Genomic DNA, 26,039 nt, shown 5'->3' on the forward strand with positions numbered 1-26,039 from the left:
AGTTTTGGACAATGTTGCAGCTTCAATGAAATATTGAGAGAATAATATGATGTTTTAGATATTTTCAAAATAATCTACAAATGGGTAGGAAATGAAGTGGCAGCAGTATATACAAAACAATTCAATTTGGACTGATAATTATTGAAGCTGATTTTTGGATTGAAAGGGGTTCATTATACTTCTCTCTATTGTGTTTATTTTAATCTTACTACAATAACAAGCAAAAAAGAAGCAAAAATTAGTTTCCTTGCATATGAGCAGTGATGTGGAAGATAATGAGAGAAGATTTCTGAAAAAGGAGACATGGTGCCTGAGTAGTCGTATTGTAGTCTGAGAAAGAGGTCAGCAAGTGTTTTCTGTAAAGTGGAAAATGATAAAGGTAAATGTCTTCACCTTACAGACTGTCTCTGCTGCTGTTGCTTAACTCTACTGAACATAAAAGCAGACACAGCAACACATACACAAATAAACCCAGTTGTGTTTCAATAAATGGTTACTTAGAAAAGCAGTGGGTGGCCTGGGCTAGGGCCATAGGTCAGAGTTTGCATCCTCTGCTCTCTGACTGCTGCTTTGGATTTAGAGTGTGCCTCTGTAAGACTTTCCTTACATCTGCTAGACGGTAGGTTTATGGGTCCAGGAAACAGATTAGTGTTCTTCATAGCAGTGTTTATTTTGTACTGGAGATAGCATATAAAGTAGGTGCTCAATAAATATTTTTAAAAGAATGAATAACTTCTAGCCTAATTAGGGTAAAAAAATACTTAATATACCCTTTGAGTAGGAAAAACTATGAACTTACCATTGTCAAAGAATAGAATCTTAATTTCTATTTGAAACTATTCCTTTTCTCCCCTCTCTCTTTTGGTCATCCTTGACTATCTTTGAAGAGGGCAAATAAACATGTGAGTTTGGCATATGTCATCTTTCTTAAACTTGTGTCCCCTTCTTGGTTTAACTAATCTTTGCAGACTCTACCCATACTGTTGGGTACTTTTCTTTGAGTCATATTTTCCAATTAAAATGATTTGTTGGTGACATCTTAATCTTTTCAATTGCATGAACAATGGGTGGTGCTACCTTTGATCTTAGCTCCATCTTCTGAATTTTATCTTTTATGGGATTTAGATTTTAAGCAGTTGCCTCTCCTTGCTCCTAAGTCCCCATCATTTTATTGCTTTCATTTAAGCTGGAATATTTGGCAAAAATCCAATGACCACCATAAATATGGTTGCCATCAGTTAGTTAGGTTTTACCAAGAAGTCAGCAAAGAAATGTCCTGTAAATCTCTGTAGCTTGTTAAAATATAACACTTTAGAAAGGGTTCTAAGTTGGGTATGGTGCTACATACCTGGGTTATATAGGGAGTTCCAGGCCAGTCTGGGCTACATAAAAAGTATTGGTCTCAAAAAACCAAAACAGGATAAAAAATAAACAAACAAATTAAAAAGGTTCTGTCACACAGGTTGCACCATTTCCCAGCATATTATCTGACATATAGTAGAGGGTTAGGAGTTATTTATTGATTAAGGGGAGGGAGGAAATAGAAAAAAAAGGAGCTGTTTCATCAAGTTAAAGAATAAACAAAGTTAAAGGATTTATTTACTGAAATAATTCTAAGCTGGGCACTGGGGGCTCATGCCTGTAATCCTAGTTACTTGGGAGGTTGAGAGCAGGATTGAGGTTCAAAGCCAGCCTGGGCAAATAGAGCAAAATCGAATGGAGGTGTGGCTCAAGCAATAGTTTGCCTGCTTTGCAAGTGAGAAGCCCTTATTCCAAACTCCAGTCCTACAAAAAAAGAAAGAAAGAATTCTAAGAATCTTTAAGGTTATAAATTATTCATGAGCTCCCTAGGAATAATGCATGGAGAATATTTTTCTCAAAAAAATCAGATATCATGTCCTTGCCACTTTCTTTTTGTAAGTGATATTTCTCATCATCTCTGTATTACTGTCAACCTAGTCAGTATTCTAATTTTAATTTCTTAAAAACAATAGATAAATCTGTAATAAAAACTATTTTTACCTGCTTTTGGATTATTTCTGGACTTTGAAGTTTTAAAAATAACACACAATGATGTGATTGAATAATTTTGTCTCAATTTTATGGACATTTAAATCCTGTGGTCTAAAACAGCATAAAATACTGGCCTTTTTGTTTTTGCTAAATGTACCATGTTTAAGGATTTAATTTTTGTGACAGGTCTCTAGTTACTTAAAGTTGAAATATGTTCTCTAGCCCCAATTTATCATTTAAAATTCACTTATTACATTGTTTAGCTTAAGCTTTCTATATATCCCTTTTTTATTTTTATGTATCATATTCTGACATTTTTGCTTCTTTTTGTATTTCTGCCTAACTTTTAATAATTTTTGTACTATGATATTTACATTATATATTTTTATCATATAATTAAACTTTAATCTTACATCATCATTTACCATTATTACTACATCAAACCAAGATTTTGGGGAGTTCAAGAGTCAAAATTTACTTATTTTTCTCAGTGGTTGAAATATGTGTGGCTCGTTAACTATCCTATAGATACTTAGCAAATTAACACCCCGGGCTTTTTCTATGAAGTCTCATTTAACCTTATATTATTATAGTAACCATTGCTTTTTCACAAATTCACAGAAGACCTATTGAATTTACTTTGTGCTGACTATTATTCATCTGCCCACCCAGATTCTGGCGACAGAAACTAAAGACCTTGCTATACTTCAGAAGCAAAGTTGGCCCAATTATACAAGCAAGTTGCAAAGAATGATTTAATGTATGTAAGTGGAAAAATTTTAATTCTCACGACAAAAACCAGAAGCTGTAAAGTGGGAGTCTTAACCCTTTACCAGATTCCCAGGACTAAGCCAATTCATGGACCCACAATCATTATTAATGCTGAGGACAGGTCTTTTTGAAGCCCAGGAGTATATGATGTGTCTACTGTCCTGGATCCATCCTGGAGAGATCCGAAACCTTTTATCTAGGTGCTGAGGGGGAAAGGAAGTATTTTGGACTTACTGGAGCTAATAAAGTGATGATTCTGAACTAATGCTGATATCTGGCTTTCTAGAATGATGCAGTCGTTCACTGTAAGATTGGTCGAACGGTGGTCTTTACACAGTGGGTTCGGATATAGCCATCCAGTAGCGCTTTCTTTAGTCTTAGAATGTAGAAAAGGGTTCATGATTTTTAGCTGGCAGAATTCCCAGATTGGTTGTTCGTCCTTTAGTTATAAGATATAGAATGAATGTACTACATTAGTTGGTAGAATTGGTGAATTAGGTGCCATTATTATTAGAAAGGCTTAGAAGAGCAAGATAATAAACCAAAAGTAATACTATATCGCTAAGGGAATTAGTAGTTTAGTGACACCATCAGAGATCTAAAAGATCATTGCTAATAACATTCATATTTTTCCTCATGCTTGTCTATTGCAAATGCACAATAAAGTAACGGAGAACGACTGTATATCATTGTAAACTTAATCAGGTGGTGATTCTAATTGCAGCCATGATTCCAGATTTGATAGCTTTTATGGACCAAATCAGCACAGCCTTGGACACCCAGTATGGAGCTATTGATCTTCCAGATGTTTTCTCTGACTTTTTAGCTACAAGGACAATCAGGGTAGTTTGGTTTTTGTGGAGCAATAAGATTACACCATACTTCATCCCATTTACTACATGATACATGAGGCTAACAGATGTTAATAGGAAGTGAAACAAAATAAAGCTTTGCACCAGATATAGGCCATGATTATATAGACTGGAGGATGGGAGAAGCCTCTGGCAAGTCTCCATAAGGAAATCATAATAAGGACACTTATGTTTATGTAATAAGACCACAGTTTCTTTTGCCTATAAATATTCTTTATTTGGAAAGAAAGTCCTGCCAGGTGCTGGTGGCTTATACTTATAATACTAGCTACTCAGGAGGCAGAGATCAGGAAGATCAAGGTTCCAAGCCAGCTCTAGCAAATAGTTCATGAGACCCAATCTCAAAACAACCCATCACAAAAAAGGGCTGGTGGAGTGACCCTGCGTTCAAACCCCAGTACAACAACAACAACAACAACAACAACAACAAAAAGTAAAGGAAGTCCTGAGTTGCTCCTTGATTTTGGTAAGTTAGACATATGACTAGTACCATGTAACTTAAACTTCTTACACTTCCAAATGTGTTATCTGTTGTAGCAAATCATAAACTTTGACATGGGAGGTAGCATTCATTGTTAAATGAAGTGACAGGTAGAATGGTTGCAAGAAGCACAAGTAACTACATAAGCAAGGATCTTGCACCACCATACTGCTTGCTTTTCATGACCCATGCTTCCCCTTTTGAAAATAGAGGAAGGTTTTCATTATAAGCAGAAGTTATCAGGGTCTTACTAGAAAAACCTACGTGTCCTCATTTTGAGGACCTCACAGAGAAGTGTAGCGTAGATTATGGAGTTTGCAAAGTGTGCTGGTAGCCACAAGTAGACAGTTCAGATTGATAGCTCGATCAGTCATGTTCCTAAAAGACAATGATAAATGGAAATTAACTTTCAATAGAAGGAAAAAAGGCCCTAGGTATTGATCTGTACTGATTCAGGGACAACTCTAACACATTAGCTGGTCAGTCAGAAGCTGGGAGAAAAAAAAATGAAAGCTGTTTATCAGATACAAGAAGTCCACTGGAGTAACATGTGCAAGCTGAGCATGTATTTGGGAATGGGCCTAGAATGTAAAGATAATTTTGTTAGTGCTTACATGAAGGCATGAGTTTTGGAAGAGACCCTCAGGATGGCCTGTCCAGTGAATGTCATTGTCTTTTCCCTGCCATGGTAGTACTTACTGAATTATCTCATGTAAAAAATTGTGATAATGGCTTTAAAATGGTTCAAAATCATGTACCTATTTTTAAGTCTGCTTTAGCTACCTCCACTACAGACTAATTGGCTGATTTACTACCTCCAGAGGTAGATTCTGGGCCTAGTAAGATAACATTCCCCAAGGCACCAACATTCTCCAGATCAGCCAAAATACACCTATCCTGATTGGAATTTATCTTTCTGGGATAGATACAGATTCTAGATGTATGTTTGTTTTCACTGCTTGAGATGCATCTAACAAAGACCATTGTTTGACCTGCATACTACCTTATTTATTATCATTCTATCATATACAACATCACTTCTGAGCAAGAAACTCTTTTGTAGCAAAGGTAGTTTTGCCACAAACTCCTGCTGATGGAATTTACTTGTCTTGACATGCTCTCTAGTACCCAGAGCTATTGCTCGACAGAGTGGTTTCTGTTGTTGTATAACTTGCAAAAGAACTTTTCTTTCCTTATAGGATATCCTATATCTATTAAAACAGAAACGACTCTGTTAGCTCCTCTATAACCAAAATGTGCAGGGTAGAGAATAAAGAATGATAATAGATTAGTGCCTCTCCCTATTATTGTATCTAGTAATCCACTTAATGGCTTTTGGTAGGGGGTGGTATTGGAGTTTGAACTCAGGGCCTCACAAGTTTTTAGACACTTCATGTAATTTTTGTTTCCTGCATTGGTCCTATTGACTTATAGTCCTAAAGGGTTGAATGCTTTTATCATAAATCTAGTCATTATCCCATTAAATTCAAAGCTGCAACTGTTCCCTAATCTCTTTCTTTGTCTAAAATAGTCAACAAGAAGTTTAGAACAGGGTCACTAAACTGGCACAGTTAATGGATCCTAAACACCAAGGGGAAATTGCATTCTTCTTTTACAGTTTCGAGAAGCAATATATTTTGGAATGAGAGGATTCGCTTATGTGCCTAATACCTTCACACCCAATAGTGCTTGGTAAAAGAAAACTGTCATAACCCAATCAAAGTAGAACAGCTGAATACATATAAAATACTCTTTAAAATCCCAGACCAATTAAGATGTAGTCAGTGGTAAAAGGAACATGAATCAGACGATAGACCAGGAAGCTATGCCTCTCAGTCAAGCTCTGATCAGGTACAGAGGAAGAAGTATAGAGATTGTTGATTGTCTCTCTGCACATTTTTTTTTTTCACCATCTTATAAAATGACAACCAATAGTGACAACATTTCAATGTTTGTTTCAGGTAGGAGAATGACTTATGTTACATTGTCATCATGGTATTTTACTGAGAATTTTGTGAAAATTCGTTATACAAAATGAAGTCATCCCTATCATACTCCACTAAAATGGAGTTGAGGGGCCATGGGGAAGACAGGGAAACTCAGATTAAGGATGCTTGTTCCAGGTACGATCTCATAGAATCAATCCAGTAAATAATCTGCCTATCTTTATAAACATTTTTTACTTAGCAACTGACGTGGAATTACCAATTATGACTGGTTTTACATAGTGAAAATGCCACTAACCACTCAGTGCTTGTCAGCTCCCTCAAGCACCTAAAATAGCAATGAACTGTCTTTCATAATCATTTGAGTAGATGGTAAAACCTCAAACCTTTCCTTTCTTCTTCATATCTACCAGAGATCATCTTGACTTGTGCCAGTGTCTCTTGGAAGAAAAAGAAAAAGGATGTGTGTGTGTGTGTGTGTGTGTGTGTGTGTGTGTGTGTGTGTTTGCTTAGTGTGGGAATTCAAATATTTCTACTTATTTATTTATTTTTTGCGGCACTGGGGTTTGAACTCAGGTCCTCATACTTGCTAGGCAGGTGGCCTTACAGCTTGAGCCACTCTGCTAGCCCCAAACACTTCTATAAGTGTTTCTACAAAGATAAATGACAAACATTTTTCAGGTAAAAATCTAATAGTTGAACTCTGTGCAGGTGGCTCACACCTGTAATCTTAGGTAGAGATCCAGGAGGGTGCAGTTCAAAGTCAGGCCCAGTCAAGTAGTTCTTGAAATCCCCATCTCAAAAACACTCAACATAAAAAGGACTGGCAGAGTGGCTCAAGTGATAGAGTGCCTTCCTAACAAGCATGAGGCCCTCAGTTCAAATATCAGTATCACCAAAAAAAAAAAAAAAAAAAAACCCAAAAATCTAATATTTGGTCTCCTAATCTGAGGTGAAATGCTTGTCTTAATTGGCCAGTAAAGGAATGATAAAAAAAAGAATCAAAACAACCCAATATCATGAATTCAATAGGTGAATTAACACAGATTCAGAAAATGTTTTAAAAATATTCAACAATTCTATGCACAATCTTATATCAAGACTTAAGCCTATCTGTAGAGAGACTAAATTTAGATATTTTAATTACTTAGAACTGTGTTGATTTACTTAACAACTGCCATCCTTTGTCTTAGGAGCACCAGTATGTGAGATGCTAGATATTGACTTTATCATATGACATATAAGTCTCTAAGAGGGTGGGCACAAAGTACTTAATAGCCTTTGTTCTCCTGCATGTTCTGAAATCATAGAAGTGCTTCTGACACATGACATTCAGTGCACTGCTGGTATTTGCTGCAAAGGTTCTCAATTGTCCAAATGTGTATGCAGTTTGGAGTCTCTTCAAGATGCAGTGTGCTGTGTCTTAATGATGCTTGTATCCCAGGTACCTAGTTATGGAGAATCAAGGTACAGACTCATTCATATTTTTAAATTTTAGTTTCATTTTCTTAACTTATGTCTTTGAGGGTTTTGTTCCATGGTTTTAGTTTTCTTTCTCAGGTATTATGTGTATATATAATCTCCTCCAGCCTTCATCTATGCTTAATATCCTTTTTCCTTTGCCACTCATTTTCCTTACTTTTGCATTTTTGGTTTCATATATCTATTGCTGTGCTTTTTCAGTTTGTTCTCCTTTGTGCCCCTTTCCATTGTATCTTCATTTCTATTTATTTATTTTGGTGGGACTCAAGTTTGAACTCAGGGCTTTGCACTTGCAAATCTGGTGCTCTACCTCTTGAGCCATGATGCCAAGTCCATTTTTGCTCTTGTTATTTTGGAGCTATCTGCCCAGACTGGCCTCAAACTGCAGTCCTTTCAATCTCAGCTTCCCAAGTAGCTAGGATTACAGGTGTGAGCCGCTGGCATCTGGTTTACAGGGTTTTAATTTTTCCTTCTTCTTCGTGCCATTTTTCATCTCCAGTTTCTTTTTCTTGTCTTTTCTGCTTCTGTCTTCTTTCATATAAATAATGGCCTCATAACATCTTTCTGTGGATGCTATGGTAGCTCCGTTTTGGAAGTCATTTTATTGGTGGGTTAGGGTCAGGACCCCAGAGGAGATAAGTGGCCAGACTGGCAACCCAGGCAGGTGGGTTGTGTAAACAAAAGCTCTCAGCTTTTCAATTCCCACAAAGAGAGAGTGCTGTCTGTGAGATTCTTTGTCTTTCTATATTACCTTCTGTAGTTTTAGAAATTCAAGCAGACTGGAGGCCTCTGCTGCCACCTGGATCATCTCTTGTTACCAGGCAAAGCATATGAATTTGGATTTAGGACTAGCTCCTCACCTGCAGGAAGAGATTTCTCTTACTACTTTTTCAGCTCTTTGGCCACTGGCTTCCCTTAGGCCTAGGCAAGAAAGGCCTTGTCCTGAGTTGGTTCTTAGAGCAACTTATACTTTAACATTCCAGGTTTCATTATTTTTGCTTTTATCAAGTTTTTAAAGAAAAGTTTGAAAGGTCAGTAACAGGGTAAGCGAAAAGAGAATCATAGGAGAGGAATGTAAGAATGAGCTAAACTCCCCAGACCAGACATGTTAATGTAACTTGGGGATGGTCTAGTATAAACAAAGGTAGTGGCTAGGAGACAGAACACTACAGCCAGTCTCCAGAAAGGAAGGCTGGTTTTGTTTAGTTAGCCATCTCAAAGTACCTGACTCAGGTAATTCATGAGACCTAGTCACCTGGAAAACTAAGCCTCTTCAGTCACTGTCCCAGAAGACTTAGGCGCCTCCTGGAAATCTGCTCACAAAAGGGACTGGGAGAGTGGAATCTCAGCACAGTCTCAGCCCAGTGCAGACTTAACCCTGTAGCAGGGCAGGCCTAGGGAAACAGAGACTTTTGCCTCCAGGTCTTTAGGGCAAATGCCTGGGTCTCTGACTGGATGAAAGGTTGGGCTTATTAAGCTTGATATTTAACTTCTAAATATTCTGTCCATGAGGATTTTCTTTTGTCTTTTTTTGCTGCAGGCTCTGCAAATATTAGTTGGCAGGACTGGCCAACTAATATATATATATTTTTTTTTCTTTCTTTCTTTCTCTCTCTCTCTTTTTCTTTCTTTGTTTCTTTATTTGTTCATTTATTCACATGTGCATACATTGTTTGGGTCATTTCTCTACCTTGCCCCCCTCCCACTGGTTTCTAGGAAGTGAAATTGTAATTCTTAATATTAAGGGCAACAATCCTCTAAATTCATAAACAATCTAGGGGCTCCATCTTGTGGTATATTGTCAAATTGCATGCCTTTTTAAAATTTAGTTGTTTTTGATCAACACATGGTTATACATACTTATGGGGTACACAGTGTGATAATGAAATATATTTGTACAATATTTAATAATCAAATCATACCCCTAGACATTTATCTTTCCTGAGGTTTGGTGCCTTTGAACTTCTTTTCTTTTACTACTTCCTAAAATACATAATAGGTTGCTGTTAATTGTTGTTGCCCTACTGTGCTGTGAACACTAAGCACATTCCTTCTATCTAACTATTTTGGCACTAACCATCCAATCTCTATCACCGATAGATAAGATATATTCCTATTCTAGTTGATTACCTATTGTTTGATTGCTTTTATCTGTATCTCTTCTATAATTTCGTTAATCTTTTAAATCTTAGTGTCTTAGTTTTTCTTCACTTAATCTCGTTATATTTTTTCCAGTCTATTCTCTGTCCTTGTAGTTCTCCCAGTCTTTATTCTCTTTTGCCCATCCCAGAGTGATTTTCATTTTTGACAGTTTGTTTCATTTCACATCTTTCCTAAATTCTTCAGCCCATATGTATTTTTTTCTTTCCTTATCTCCATAATTCCATGAGTTTGTAATTTATGGTTTGTGCTCTTGACCTCAAGAATAATTATTTTCATTGTTTTTCAACCTGTTTGGCACCGCTTGCTTGTACTGTTTAGCCTGGCTTATCTGAAAATGTGTTAATTTTGATTGTTAAAGAAATGTTTCTCAGTTTTGTTTTATATTTTCTAAATTTTTGCATGGAAATACTTCATAAATTTTCTATAGTAACATATGTCTCTTGATATAGTTTAAATATAATCAAAATTAAGTGTTAAAAGAAACAAAGGTTATCTTCAACAAGTATAATTTGTTAAATAAATTATTAGCAAAACTTCTATAAATTCATAATTTTTTTTCCACTAAAGATACTTGCTTAACAACAAGAAATAGCACCAGTTGTACCTCTTCAACTTCTTCACTTTCTAACTACTTATATGTCTTCATCTTGGGACAATTGTTGCTGGGGACTGGAGGAACCCCTCTCTACACCCTGGGAACAGCCTTTATTGATGACTCTGTGCCCACCCACAAGTCTTCTCTCTATATAGGTAAGCGTACTCTTCAGTATAACTGTCTCAGTAGCATTTTGTGTTTATTTTGAGGAAAGCATAACATGTTTTTTAAAAAATTTTATTGAAAAGATAGGGCTGTGGATGTAGCTCAGTGCAGAGCACTTGCCTAGCATGCACAAGACCCTGGGATTCATCATAAGCACCACAAAAAACAAAACAGAAAGGGAGTTTTAATGCCATGGATATTTCCACTAGGTAAAAGCCGTATTACTTTATTTATTTATTCATTTTAATTTACTATCATATCAACTTAGGTAGTGGACTACATAATGACTTTTGTTGATGTCCCACTCTGGACATGCTGAATGGGCAGAGCCATCAGAGCAGTCTTCTGTTTAGATAGCTTACATTGCAGGGGAATTTACATAGGGTGTGGAGATCATGAGTTATTATATTCAGTGTGGACATGACAAGAGTCCACAAGAAAAGCCATAAGATAAATGGTGTCCAGAAGTGCTATAGAATTTCCCATTTAAAATCAACCCTTTTTATTTGTGACACTTATTTTTCATTTATAGAGTAAGTTCATCTTAAATTCCTTTGAGGCCCTATATTGCCTAATTCATTGACACATGAATTTTCTCTTTATCAGTTTTATTGAGAAAGAGAGAGAGAGAGTCTTGCCATGTAGTCCAGATTGGCCTTGAACTTATGATCCTTCTGCCTCAACCACCTGAGTACTGAACTTGTAGGTGTGCACCTCCATGTCCTGTTTGTATCAGTTTATTATTACGTCATAAGAGATCTATTGCCACAGTCACTAGAAGTCAGTGTGCTTGGTGTACCACTAACAAAGACTACTAAATGTCCCTGAGCATATCCCTAATATGGAAACCCCCACAGCAATTTTATATTGCTAAAAGTTATCAGATATTCCTAAAGTTATTAGTCTAACCAAATTGGAAATTACTTTTAAAAATCTGCCACCAGAAATAGTTAATAAATCACTGATTTCCAGCATTTTAACAATGTACTTTTGTCCATAAACTACTTAGATCATTAATCCTTTATATGTGCACATGCAATTATTTCTAAATTGAACTTTTCTACTAAAATTATGTACATTTTAAAACACAGCTATAATATATAATAGGGTAGTTGACAGATAAAAGTTTTTGTGTGTTTGGATCATTGTGAACCTTGCATTGGAGACTTAATCTAGTACATAAGTCATTTTGGCATTGATATATGCTTAGTTTTGGTTGTAAACTTAGTTTCCTGCTTTTTCATGTATGAGTAAAAGAACCTCAAAAATTAATTTAAAAAAATGTAGAAGGTGGCAATACAGTTAATTTTATGCTTCTCTTTGTAGCTGGGATGAGAGGTGCATACCAGGAAAATCTTTAGCTTTGATGTAGGTATAACCATCAAGATTTTTCTGTAGTAAAATATTTGTCTTCATTATTGTTTGACATGAGAAGCACAATTGTGCATGTGGGTGTTTCTAACATTGTTAATCTTCTTCTAGGAATTGGCTATTCTATGTCAATCTTAGGCCCTGCCATTGGCTATGTGTTGGGTGGACAGCTGTTAACCATGTACATTGACATTGCTTTGGGACAAAGGCAAGGCAATATCTTTTTTTCTTTCATTTAAGTTTATTTGATTTTAATAATATGAACATCACAGAACCTTTTCACAGTGCTTATTCTGGACTTCATGGGGTATTTTCAGGAAACAAAACTGAGTACACACATTTTTTTCTATGATGTTTTTGTTTGCACAGTCCCCTAGTAAAATTTTTCAAATTAAGTATTAAGGATCCCATGCATTGTTCAAGAACAAGAATTCAATAAAAATAAGCTATGTCTGTTGTGGATTTAGTTAGAGATTGATAGCCTGAGTAGTGTCAACAAGATATGATTTTTAGAACAAGTTCCCTGGTAGCTCTGCTAATGTCACAGAGATCACAATTAAATTGCTGTCATAAATGTGGCAACAACAATAATAATAGGTCATTGTTATTTATTCTGTACTATATTACAGACAACACATGTTCTTAGTGTTAGCTTGTATCATATGTTATTTTACTTAATTTTCTAGATAATTCTGTAAGGCAGTTATACATGTAGATTGGTAAATGGCCAAGACATGAATTAAGGTTGATCTTTTAACTCCCACATTTGCTTTAACCTCTGAATTACCTTCTCCTGAACCTGACTGGGGACGTTATTGGCCTTTGGCAAGGCCATATTTCCTAGTTTTATTATTCAGACACAATCTTGGCATGACCTTAAGTGATGAGTAAGAAATGGTCCTGCCTATGTGATTTGTTCCGAGTTGCTAGTCCCAGGTTAATCTTTCTGAGATGATAAAAAAGGTGTGAGGGCTGGAGTCATGGCTCAAGTGTCTGCCTAATAATTTTGAAGCCATGAGTTCAAACCTCAGTTCTGCCCCCACGCTCCCCCACAAAATTAAAAAGGTGTGAAAAACAAGCCCTGGAGTCAGAGTCAGGCTTTTAAGAGAAGACCTTTTAATTTCAGTGGAGGATTATGTGAGTTGTGGGAATATATGTTTTTGGAAAGGATCTGTTGATATTAAAATGTGAGAACTATTATTAAAAACAGCAGTACTAGGGTTTGAACTCAGGATCTTGCACTTGCTAGGCAGATGCTTTACCACTTAAGCCACACCTTCAGGTCCTTTGCTTGTGTTATTTTTCAAATGGAGGCTTGCCTTTTTGCTCAGGCCAGCCTTGAGTGCAATTCTTCTATTCCTGACTTCTGCGTAGGTGGGATGGCAGGTGCAAATTTCCATGCTCAGCTTATTGGTTGAGATGGAGTCTCACTAACTTTTTTTTTTTTTTTTGCCTAGACTGGCCTTAAACCCTGATCCTCACAATTTCTGCCTCCCAAAGTAACTGGGATTACAGGCATTAAAAAAAACTTTCAATAAACCACTTTTGAATAATTTGCTTTAAAAAGAATGCTATAGTTGAAGTATAGTGTGTGGACTTTTAACATAGATCAGTGATTTACTGTAAGATGTATTTGAGTACAGTAGAGGAGAAATAGCTAAGATTAAGTGAAAATGTTTAGAAAATCTGTATATTTTCAAATACTCATTTCATTTATATTTCCTATTAAGTTTTTAAATTTTCATGTCATATAACTCATTTATGCCTGCTATCTGTTACCTGGCTCATCATAGTGGCCTCATGAAAATTTAAATTTAATAGTATTGTATCCCATGCACATATAAAGTACATGATTGTCATAACTGGATTATAATTAATAAGACTGAGTTGAATTTTCCTTCTTGTTTTTCTGTCATACAGCACTGATGTCACTGAGGATGATCCACGGTGGTTGGGGGCTTGGTGGGTTGGATTTCTCCTATCATGGCTCTTTGCTTGGTCTTTGATAATACCTTTCTCCTGCTTTCCAAAACATTTGCCAGGTAAGTGTGGTTCCTTTAAAACCAGAGGGTTTTATTCTAATTCTAGGCCAGATACTGTTTTCTATCAGATTATTAAGAAACACAGATTCACCCTATTTACTTTTTAGAATTTTAGTTGCCTACACATACTTTGAAAATCTATCTTCATTTTGGTAAATAGTGGATAGCAATCTTATCATTCATGGATTTTATTTCCTACTAATAATTAATAAAACTATGCATATTCACGTCTTTACTAATTACTAAATTTGTTTCTTATGTTGTAAAGTATTAGTTCATGTTCAACCAGTCACCAGTTTCAAGGACACATCTGCCTTAAATCATTTATGTTAATTATTTGTAGTTGAAAGAACAAGTACATATTTTTTTCAATTATCATCAGTCATTCTGTAGTACATTTTTACCATATTTTAATATTAGAGTCAATTAAAAGTTTAATAGAAAAAAAGAATACCCATTTTGCTTTGAGAGCTTGTTTTTGTATTTAAAACACATATCTGTAGAAGTATTTTTCTCTAGGTTGAAGGTATTTAGTTTTTTCCATTGTTGTTTGCAACAGAATAGGTTACTAACTTTCAGAAGTGAGCAAAAGAAAATGATACAACAGAAGTAGGTGAATTCATTGATCTCTTTCTACCCTGGGCCATCCAATTTAAAATTACATGTTACTGTTTTTTTTCCACATTTATTCACAGAATTAATATTAAAAGTCAAAAGCACGATGATAGGTGGCAAATATTATTTCATCTGCAAACATGATTATTTTCCTTTAGAGAGCAACAGGAAAAAGTAACAAATGTATTTAAATTATAAATGATGACAAAATCAGCAATTTGAAAGGAACAAACAATGTTTGGAGACTCCAAATGAAAAGAAAGAGTTTGATAGATGGGTTGAATTTGATCAAAGTACATCATATACATGGATATAAATATCACCTGGAAACCCCTTTGTACAATTAATTTATGCTAATAACAGGTTTTATGCAATAAAAGAAAGAAAAGAAAGGAATTTGTGGCAAAAACAGCCTGAAACTCAAAAGGAATCCATTGGAAATGATGTAAGAAAACAATATGTGTTGTGAGCAAAATTGTATCATTTTAATGTTTAGACTGGTAGAAACTCATTTTAGTTAGTGTTAATAAACACCAGCTCTTAGCATGGCCTAATTACAGACATAGATATTTGTACAATTTTTTGAAAAAAAGAATAATTGACCTCTTGTGCAACGGAATTTGTCCACTTGTGGAAATTGTCAATTATAAAGTAAAAGGATGAATGAAATTACAGAGCAAGTAAATTTACTTTTTTTTTTTTTTTTAGGTACAGCAAAGATTCAAGCTGGAAAAACTTCTCAGACTCATCAGAATAATAGCACTGTCTTACAACACACAGATGAGAATTTTGGAAAAAGTATTAAAGATTTTCCAGCTGCTCTAAAGGTAAAATTAAACTAACTCTTTCTCCTTTCTTACACATGTATACACAGAAATCTCTTAAAAGAGTCTGGTGTGCTTATTTACTACATTGTAGCTCTTATAAATAAGTCCTCAGATTTAGTTTCATTGTCTTTGAGTGAAACTGTTTCAGGTAGAGCAACTGAAAGAGCATGTGTTCAAGAGTCATTGCTCACCATTGCTTTTTAAAATCTTCATTTGCTTGTTAGAGATCCCTATTCTGATTTCTATCTCTATGGGTGCAGCATTTTATTGCTGCTTTTCCTTGGATAGGATATCACCAACTATCCTTGAATGTCTGAATGATATTTCTGTCCAGATGAATACCTTTGGCTCATTTCCTTTTAATCCAGTAACCTTTGGGTTTTGTTTGCTCTTTTTTATAAATGTGCTACAGAGTAAAAGTTCCATGTTTGTGTGATTTTAACTTGTTCTTTCCATGTGTAAATTTATAAATTTTTCATTTATCTTTGGAAAGCAGCTATGTTCACCACTATGTCACCAAATGCCACCCTCATCTGTCTTTGATTTCTGTACAATTGCTAGGTTATCCCTAACTATAAGTATTTTGAGAGCTACAACAATATAAACACTTAAAATTGCTTTAAAGTTTTCAATTACTTAGTCTTTTAATCATAAAAAGATACTATGAGTTTGGTCCTTGGAGACCATTTGCATCTGTGTTCACAGTCTTAAGTTCTTCATTCAGTGAACATAGGAATTCAAGACACAATTTAAAAAATCTAATAAGGGGTAGATCTATAGTATAGACATTTGTAGTGAGATTGGGGAGGGGAACCTTCCCAAGTGAGCTTTTACCTATCTCCCTGGCTCCTTGAGTGTGATGAAAGGTATAATCACCATACTAGTGAATTATCTGTCAATTCTTTAGGTGCTCCAGACACAAATGATTTCATCAGTGCATTTGTAAATCTATTAATTATCTGTAGTCATGTTTTTATGCTGGAAAAATGCTGTAAATTTGCAGGCTGATATTTTGTTTATTAAATTTTTTGCCTTTTCATTATGCTACCATTTTAATGCTGCCTTTTGCAGTACAATTATAGTTATTCATTTGGTGAACTGTATTTTTTCTTTAGAATTTGATGAGGAATACTGTCTTTATGTGTTTAGTTCTATCAACTTCTTCTGAAGCCTTAGTTACTACTGGATTTGCTACATTTTTACCTAAATTTATAGAAAATCAATTTGGATTGACATCCAGCTTTGCAGCTACCCTTGGAGGTAAAACAATTTTGTTCTAACTTAATCTGCTAATTATACTTTAACATGTTTTTATTAAAATAACATATAACTTTGGATATCTCATACCATGAAATTTACACTTTATACTGACTTTAATTAAAGTTCCAATTTTTTGTAATCAGAGAATTTATTGCATGAATTTAAGAGAGACAAAGCCTATAAGGCTAAAGGGAATATCTTAATGCTCAATGCTTAATGTTATTAAGCCCTTACTTAGTGGAACTATTAAGTCATTTGTGCAGCTGTTTTTCTGTTGGGTTAATACTTGTCGATATTAAAAACTTTACTGGTGCTTTTGATGTTTTCCAATTGTCAGCATGAGTTACTGAGTATACTCGTGTGTTTCTTCACTATCTTCTTTCTCATTAGGGGCGGTTCTAATTCCTGGAGCTGCTCTTGGTCAGATTTTAGGTGGTGTCCTTGTTTCAAAATTCAAAATGACATGTAAAAATACAATGAAGTTTGCATTGTTTGCATCTGGAGTTGCACTCGTGCTGAGTTCTGTATTTATTTATGCCAAATGTGAAAATGAGCCATTTGCTGGTGTGTCTGAATCATATAATGGGTAAATATATTTCAATACTTTTCATATTAATGTCAGAGTAATAAATTATGTGTACATTTCCAAGTATATGCTTCTTAAATCAAATGATTAGGAATTTGCTTTTTTTTTCTTTTTAATTACAAGTCCTTTTTCCTATGCAAGAATATATGGGGGATTTTGTTTATTTAAAAAATTGGTGTCATTTTAAGAGTTGTGAGTATTTATGCAGACAGCATTTAAGGAACAACCACAAAGTACGGGACACTAATTTTGGCTCAGGGATACAAAGACTAATACAACAGAATGTTTATCTTTAAGGGATTCACATTTGCATAGTTTGAATGTGACCCCCCACCCCAAAATTCATGTGTTAGAAACACTACCCAAATTCATATTAATGGTATTGTTTTTTGAGAGATAATTAGGATTTGATGAAGTCATGAGAATGGAGCCCCTATGATGTCATTTGTTGCCATGTAAGGAGACGAAGAGAGAGCCAAGCCTGCTTGCTTTCTTGGTTTTGCCATGTGATATCCTCTGTCATGCTATAGTATAAGAAGGAAGCCCTCACTAGATGCTGGGTCTATGTTCTTAGACTTTCTAACCTCCAGAACTGTGAGCCACATAAATTGATATTCTTTGTAAGTTACCCATTCTCCCATATTCTGTTAGAGCAACAGAAAACAGACTGGATAACATCCTAGAGAGAATTTCACAGTTATCATTCTCTCTCTCTCTTTTCTCAGCAGTAATCTCATGCCCTCCCTCCCTCTTTTTTTTTTTTTTGGCAGTATTGGGGTTTGAACTCAGGGCCTCATGCTTGCTAGGGAGGCACTCTACCACTTGAACCATTCCATCAGTCTGTGTTGAGTATTTTCCCTGGCTGGCTTTGAACCATGATCCTCCTGATCTCTGTCTCCTGCGTAGCTAGGATTACAGGCATGAACCATTCATTGGCGCCTAGGCTCAGCCCTTTTTTGCTTTTTTCAGATAGGGCCTCACATTTTTGCCTGTGTCTGAACTTGGACTGTGACCCTCCTACCTATGCCTTTTGTGCAGCTGAAATCACAGGAGTGTACTACCACACCATGATCCTCTCAATATGTACTTTCTAAGTAGTTTGATTATCAGCATGCATCACCATGTCTGGCTCTAAAATTGTCTTAATAGAGAATTGAAACTAGGCTAGAAGAGAAATCAATATGAAACTAGTTCTGGGCAATACTGATTGTTGTAACATTTACTTAGAAATTCATGTTTACTATAGAGAAATAACTTCTGTCCTATGGATGTGTTTCTACCTGCAACTGGTTTTCTTTGTCAATATTTTATTTATTTATTTATTTACTTCAAAATCCTAGCTACTAGTAGGGGATCAGGCAGGTAGTCATTGCATCTTAGAGCTCACTGTGCTGCTTTAATCATTTCAGTATGTGTGCAGGATGCTGCTGGAGGAGGTTGTACCCCAAGTCCAGAACTTCATAATTTTGTGTAATATAGCATCCAGATGACATAAATTAACTGTAATTTGTTTGGAAAAGTTTGCCAATAACAGTAGTCATGATTTGTAGTTGCTATTCAGGTGTGTCTGTCATTCCTCTGCATTCATGTAATACTTACTTTATGCTCTAAAGCAGTGTTTGGCTAAGCTCCACTAAGCTTATTCAACACTTGCTCAGTGCTTCCTCTTACAGATCTTTATGATGAAATCCTTGTTCTAAAGGTGAGACTGGAAAAGAAAGCAGTGAACGAACAACGAATAGGTATTTGGAGGTATATAAAATGCTACGCAGTTCAAAAGGACAGCTTTTCAATTTTATTTGACTAGATTCAGAAAAGACCTCATGGCTTAATAGCAAAATGGGGCTTAAATATTCTTTTGGGATACAAAGAGTTCTGAGAGATTATGATTTTTTTTCAGTACTGAGATTTGAATTCTGGGCCTTACATTTGCTAGCAGGTGCTCTACCATTTGCTCCCAGTCCTTTTTGACTTATCTATTTTTTAGATAGGGTCTCACATTTGTGCCTGGGACCATCCTTGGATCATGATCTTCCTACCTATGCTTTCCATGCAACTAGAATTACAGGTCCACACCACCTCACCTAAACTGTTTTTTGAGATTTTGGGGGGGGGGGGTCTCTCTTACTTTTTTTTTTTGCCTGAACTGGCCTCGAACTGTGATCCTCCTGAGTAGCTGGGATAAGTAAGATTAAGATTTGAGAAAAGGAAAAGACAAATGGGATATATTAAGTCAATATTAACTGTCATAAAAAGTGAAGGCTTGGTTCAGGTATCAATCCAAATGGGACCTAGGTTATGTGTCTGGAAATAGTAGAAAAATAACTGGAAATGTTGAAAAATCAGATAAAGTGTACAGACCTGATTTTTACCCCTATAAACTTCATTCAATCATATTCTAATAAACCACCTTTTCTACCTGTTCCTTTCAGAAGAATAGAAATTTCTGGATAGTAGAACAGGAAGTTTAGTACCCTGAGTAGTAAAGTGGTTGTGAATTCATTTGGTGTTTTGTACTTTATCAAGGTTTACTACCAGGTGAGTTATCTTTAGCATGATCAGAAAAGAAGCTCTGTGTGGTGGTGTTAGTTTGAGGTGCATATGTGGCTGGTCATCAACATCTATAGAAATCTGGAACACAGGGATAGTGCTTAATGTACATGCACATATACTATGTTTTTCACAATATTGGGGTTGACTTCAACTACTCATGCTTGATAGAAGGGCTCTCCACTTGAGTCATTCAGCCTGCTCAGGAAATTATTGATTGATTGATTGATTGATTTTTATTTATTTGTTATTGCTGGAGTTTGAGTTCAGGGCTTGCTAGGCAGGTGCTCTACCATTTGAGCCATGCCTCCTGCTATATTTCTTAATGATAGGAAGTTGCTGAAATTGAGTATTCACCACATATTCACAGTCACCCTACTTATGTATGAGTGTACATACAGATATAAAGACAATGCAGTGCCATGAAATAGTTATGTCATTGTCTCCAAATTCTTAATTTTAGCTTTTGTACCCTTCATATTAAAATTACCATATCACGGTCTGCTTAGTCATGTGTCTGAGAAAGGGCATATGGGAAGAACAGACTGAGAAGTCAAGAAGTTCCTGTTCCAGGAGTGGGAGAAAATAGAGGTGGGAAGAAGGTAGGGTTTCCAGAGCAATGGTTCAAGGAGTCTTACCCACGTTACACAATCACAGGTAGGTAAAAGAGCTTTTGCAGTTTTGAACTAGTGAATTAGGCTTATTGCTAAATTCATTTAAACCCTGTATGTCCAAAAAAACTTTAAGACCATTAATACTGATTGTTGTAAGGGATATTTTTCAATACTTTTAAAAATTAATTTATTATTCAATCTGTAATCAGACACAATTAAGGACATTAAAGACAACTGGACATTGAATTCAACTGAAAGGAAATTATCAGTGTATATTTCTAGAAATCTATTGCTTAAGCCAGGAATGGTGGCACAGGCTTCCCAGTACTTGGGATGCAGAGACAGGAAGATTGAGAAAGAGTTCAAGGCCTGGACTAACTAGCATGACCTTGTCTCAAAAAAAACAAAGCAAACAAACAAAGGGAAATCTATTAGTTATTAAAGTTCTAGATTATTCTTACATTGCCTGAACAATCTGTAGACTCTTTGGGTCTAAACTCTGGTAATTAGTAGTGGTGGTGGTGGCTTGTGCTTTATTTCACACTTAAAACCTTATAAGATATGAAATGCCATAATAAAACACATCAAATTATAATAAAACAAATCAAAACCAAACACACAATAAACAGAAACTGTGCTTGGTACTATTTACTGTGTGTGATTGCTGTTGCAAAAGAATGAGTTTCATGGGGGCTGGGCTTCACGTTCTCTCTCTCATCTCTGGTTCTGGCTCTGGTTTATCTTTTTAGATGGATATGTTTCTCCACTCTGACTAGTGCAGTACATAATTGGAATTCACTGTTCTGTAAGCAGGTGGCTCTCGCAGACCTTTGTGCAACTCTCACTCTGTGCTCTAGGGCTGATCTTATCACATTGTGGTTTCAACTACTTCGGCATGCATAGGGATATTAGGAGTTCAGCCTCTGGCCAGATTTCTTCATAAAATTTGAGGCTTTCAATCTCTATGTGTGAAACTATACCTCTCACCTCTTCCTCACTTGGTTTTCCTTTTGTACCTAAACAGTAGGAGTCACTTTCGACTCTGGCATCTTTTACACAGGTGATCATCTTCCAATCATTCAACCAATTAATTAAATACCAAATCTTACTAATTCTACACCCAAAATTTTCTCCCATCTCTTTGTTACAATCATATATCATAGCTTAGTTCTTCTTTATATTGACATCATCTGTTGTCTGAGATATTATAATTTGTACCTTTCCAACAAATTCATACTCTGCATAACTTTTAGAATTATTTTTTTAAAGAGAACTTTTGACAATGTCACTTTCCAGTCTAAAAATGCTAAAATGATTACATTTTGCTAATAGTTAAAGCTTACTTATCTATTTTTGAGACAGGATCTTGCTACATAGCCCTAGCTGGTCTTGAACTTGTGATCCTCCTGCCTCAGCCACCTGAGTGCTGATATCACAGTCATGCATCACCATGTGGAGCTAAAGGTCATTCATTGTTTTTCATGAGGCCTACAAGGCCCTCATTAATCTGGTCCTTGACTCCAGCTATATTTCCTGTCCCTCTCAGCTTCAGCCATCATTCCTACTTCTGCACATAGACTGCTGTTTCACACCTGCTTCTTTGTACTTCCTTTGTATGAACTGCTCTTCCAATTTCCCACTGTCGGGGGACTCACCTTTAAGACTCACCTCAGGCAGTAGCTCCTCCAGTTTTCTCCTTTTCAAACTTTGGCTTATGTTAGGTATTCTTTGGTACTTCTAAAATGCTCTTTGCAAACTCAGGAGGTTGAGATAGGAGGATCACAGTTTGAGGCCAGCCCAGGCAAAAAGATAGCAAGCTCTCATCTCAGTCAAAAAGCCAGGCATAGTGCAAGGCACCTATAATCTCAGCTACACGGGAGGAATAAGTAGGAGGATCATGGTCCAAGGATAGCCCCTGGCAGAAACATGAGACTCTATCTGAAAAATAACTAAAGCAAAAATGCTTTGGGGGGAGTGGCTCAACTGTTAGAACACCCACCTGGCAAGCAGAAGGCCCTGAGTTCAAACCCTAGAACTGGCCAAAAATAAAAAATAGTAGGTAATAAAATGAATAAATGGACTTTGCATGTATCTGTAATCATAGTCAGCATCTCTGATTCTCTACTCTTAGACTGTGAAATCTTTGAGAGCAGAGTACTTTCTTATTCAACTTTGTGTTACCATTGTCAAGCATAGGGCCTAGCACCTGCTCCAGGTATCTGTTGAATGGATGGATAAATGAGGCATTAAGAAAGCATGTTGGACCAGAGTAACTCTTTACACTATGGAAGATGTTGCTTCATACTAAGAGACAGTATAAAACAACACTGGGCCTGGACATCAGAAAAATTTTTTTTGGCAAATAGAGGAAAGTTCCCAAAGCCTCAGTTTTCCCATTGGTAAATTGAGTGTGCTGAACAACGTGATTTTACTCATTCTTTCAGGTTAAAATGTTACCTTCCTTCTGGGGATATTTTGCAAATGTCTGGGTGCTCTCTGGTTGCCTTAACTAAGGAGAATGCTGCTGGCATCTGGTGGGTGGGGCAGAGGACACTGTTAATCACCCCACAATCCACAGAACCAGTTTTCTGCAGAAACTGTCTGGCACCATAAGAGAAACCCTGCTTTGTTCACTTATTCTGTCTTATTTTTCTTATTGCTGACAGATATTATATAACTATTATTTTTACTGCCTCTCTCTCACAGGATGTTAAGCTTGTGTGCAAAGGGAGAAGTTTTATTTTATTAACTCAGTAATTATGTGTTGAAGGAGTGAATAACTGACTGAATGGCAAGATACAACATGCTTCTCAATTGTTTGTTAGAAGTTAAGTCAGATAATTTAGCCTCTGTCTTTTCTTCTCTGCAGGACTGGAGAGCTGGGGAACTTGACAGCCCCTTGTAATGCCAACTGTAACTGTCTGAGATCTTACTATTATCCCCTCTGTGGAGGAGATGGTGTCCAATACTTTTCTCCCTGCTTTGCAGGTTGTTTAAACTCTGTTTCAAATAGGAAACCAAAGGTAACTCTGTGTGCTGGTACTTTGTCCTGGACAAAGCAATGCATTTGTGTATTTACACTTGTCCTCATGATCCTTCTAGTGGGGTTGTGAAGTACCTGTTCTTGTTTTCCTGCCCCACCTCCCCCATTAAGCAGCCCCGACCTCTTCAGTGGAAAAAGACTCCTTTTGCTTCACACTTCCGCAATTACTGTTGATAACTCAATTTGTCAGTTTCTTACATACATCTTGGTAACAACACTTTTGCTGGAGTGACAAGCTATTTACATGTATTTTGTATTGTGTTATTTTTCTTCAACTATATTTTAAGATCCTTGAAAGCATTGTTGTTGAGTACAATTTATACAATTGAAACTTAGTAAATGTTTATGATAAAACTTAGTAAATATTTGTGTTATTTGTTGCACCATGGATACACTTTAAAATATTCAAATCATTAATTCATTCTTATTTTTGGATAAAAATATGTATCACCTTTCCCAGACCTTATTTCTTTTTAATACAGCTAAATACTTTAAGAGAACCCAAAGGGATTTTATTCAAATCCATCTATAATCTAAAAAATTTATTTTAGCTAAATTTAAGAGCCTTTTGGATAAATAATACTGTAATTATGAGAAGTATGTAAAATATTGGGCATTAGTAGATAATGTGGTACCTTGAAAAGGACCTTGGAGAAATGTACACTATGGTACACAAGCCTCAATGAATAAGCTATGTAAGAATTATGTGACAATCTTGAATATTTGAAATATGGGATAGCAGAATGGCATTCCTTTTCCTATGTAAAGATAAATTGAAAATTATAAGAAAACATTTAGCATAGATAAGTAGAAATAATTAATAGAAACATTTAGAATTACTTGAAATGTCTTCTAAAACCAACATGCTTGTGTGCATGGTATGTGAAGTTACACATTTTATATGTGCAAATGTACATGCATTAATACATATGTGTCCATATGTACATATCTTTAATGATTTTATATGTAGTAGATACATGAAAACTTTATCTCAATATATAAGGTTTTGATCTTTCTGCTAGGGATACACAAAAGTATGACAGACAATGAGAGTTTTTTATATTACCTAACTTACATATTTTAAAATAATTATATAAAAATATTGAAAAATCAGCAAAAATCTCTGTGCTGAATCACAGGAAACCTAAAAGGCTCAGATGACACTGTATGAAGTTCTCATCTTGGAAATAAAAGTAATTCTATCATTATAAAAATGTATCAATTACAATTTTATAAGACTTCAGGAACAGTTTTAAGATTTTAACTCCCAGTGTTCAAAACATCTGGGATTGCTTTAGTTTCAAATGCACCTTGAGAAAATTAAGTATTTGAGTCAGTTGTAAGGAATCAGATTCCACAAGTGAGCTTGATTGATATCTTAAAGTCAAAACTACCTGGCAGATCACTAAATATTCCTTTGAGAGATGGATAAGTAGATAGGATCTTCTTGAAGGAGTTAAGTTATTGGAAGGGTTTTACTTGCATAACTAAAGATATGTAGACAAACACAATATCACACAAGGAAACAAAAAGAGCAAAAAATCTCATACCCACAACATACAGCACACTTGAAATGGTATTGATTATTTTATTAAGGTTATTTTTATATTTATATTTTGGCCAAATACTAAGATTTCTTTCTGGGGTTGTATGGGAAGAAAGAGAATGAGTTATTTTGACTCACAAGATGTTTTTTCTTATTAAATATCTTAAATAGGCAAAATTCATGTACAACAAAGCAGTGAACACCTATGTACATTTGTTTACAACAATATTAGCATGGTATTTTATACCAGTGACCTAAAGTACAAAAACAGACTGTGACTAAGAGCTATTTTATAGGAGAATGTATACTTTACATGAGAGAGACAAAGTTTTAGCAGGATAGAAAACCCTGTGGTCAGTTTTCCAGTTTAAGAAAGGTTGGAATTATATATATATAATATTATAATATATATTATAAATATGTTATTGCTTACTGTGTGATAGTCACTTTTGGTTTTTCTGAGCCAGTACCAGTGGTTTAGAATTAATTGCTTTAGCACTGAGAAGTGGTCTTTGGCTTTTGGAACAATGAAAATATCACCTCTCTTTGGCTTCCCTGGCTTGATTCTGATTTTGTTGAGGTTTTAAATAAATAAAAAGGTTTATATTAAGGATGGAATTGAGATATAAAATGCCTTTAAAATATAATAGTGCCTAATAAATTTTTAAAATCTGAATTCTTTTTTAAAGAGGTAAAACTCATGATTTTTTTTGTCATGTTAGCTTTCAACATTTCATATTATTAAAATATACTTAGATATACATATATGTCTATATGAGAATTAATAATATGTTATTTATATGTAAAATGGGCTTCAAGAGAGTGAGATAGTAACTTCTATTTCTTATTATTATAAACATATCATTTTAAGAAAGATACAGTTTCCTTTCAGTAAAGTAACTCAAAAAAAGTTCAGAAAATTATAGTTTAAAGGTTGTAGCTAAAAGCAGCAATTTTTTTCAAAGTATTAAGTCATTTTACTGTGGCACTTGTCAGAATTATAGAGTTTGCTCTTTTAAACTAGTGAAGATAATGAGGTTGTCAGCATAGATTCTTCTTTGCCTCCTACAATGCAATAGAAAAAAATTAGCAGGAAA

At 35.4% G+C, this 26,039-nt stretch overlaps 1 protein-coding gene across 1 annotated transcript in view; it reads left to right on the forward strand.

The window, feature by feature from the left end:
- The window catches only part of Slco4c1 (solute carrier organic anion transporter family member 4C1), a 54,022-nt gene that overhangs the window by 15,056 nt on the left and 12,927 nt on the right, over positions 1–26,039 (forward strand). The window contains exons 3-9 of the mRNA XM_020184728.2: positions 10,296–10,478; positions 11,971–12,067; positions 13,780–13,901; positions 15,225–15,343; positions 16,459–16,603; positions 16,994–17,189; positions 23,223–23,376. Coding sequence (XP_020040317.2) covers positions 10,296–10,478; positions 11,971–12,067; positions 13,780–13,901; positions 15,225–15,343; positions 16,459–16,603; positions 16,994–17,189; positions 23,223–23,376 — 1,016 coding nt within the window. The remainder of the gene's footprint in view (positions 1–10,295; positions 10,479–11,970; positions 12,068–13,779; positions 13,902–15,224; positions 15,344–16,458; positions 16,604–16,993; positions 17,190–23,222; positions 23,377–26,039) is intronic.

Source organism: Castor canadensis, chromosome 6 (genome assembly GCF_047511655.1).
Source record: "Castor canadensis chromosome 6, mCasCan1.hap1v2, whole genome shotgun sequence".
Taxonomy (NCBI): Eukaryota; Metazoa; Chordata; class Mammalia; order Rodentia; family Castoridae; genus Castor; species Castor canadensis.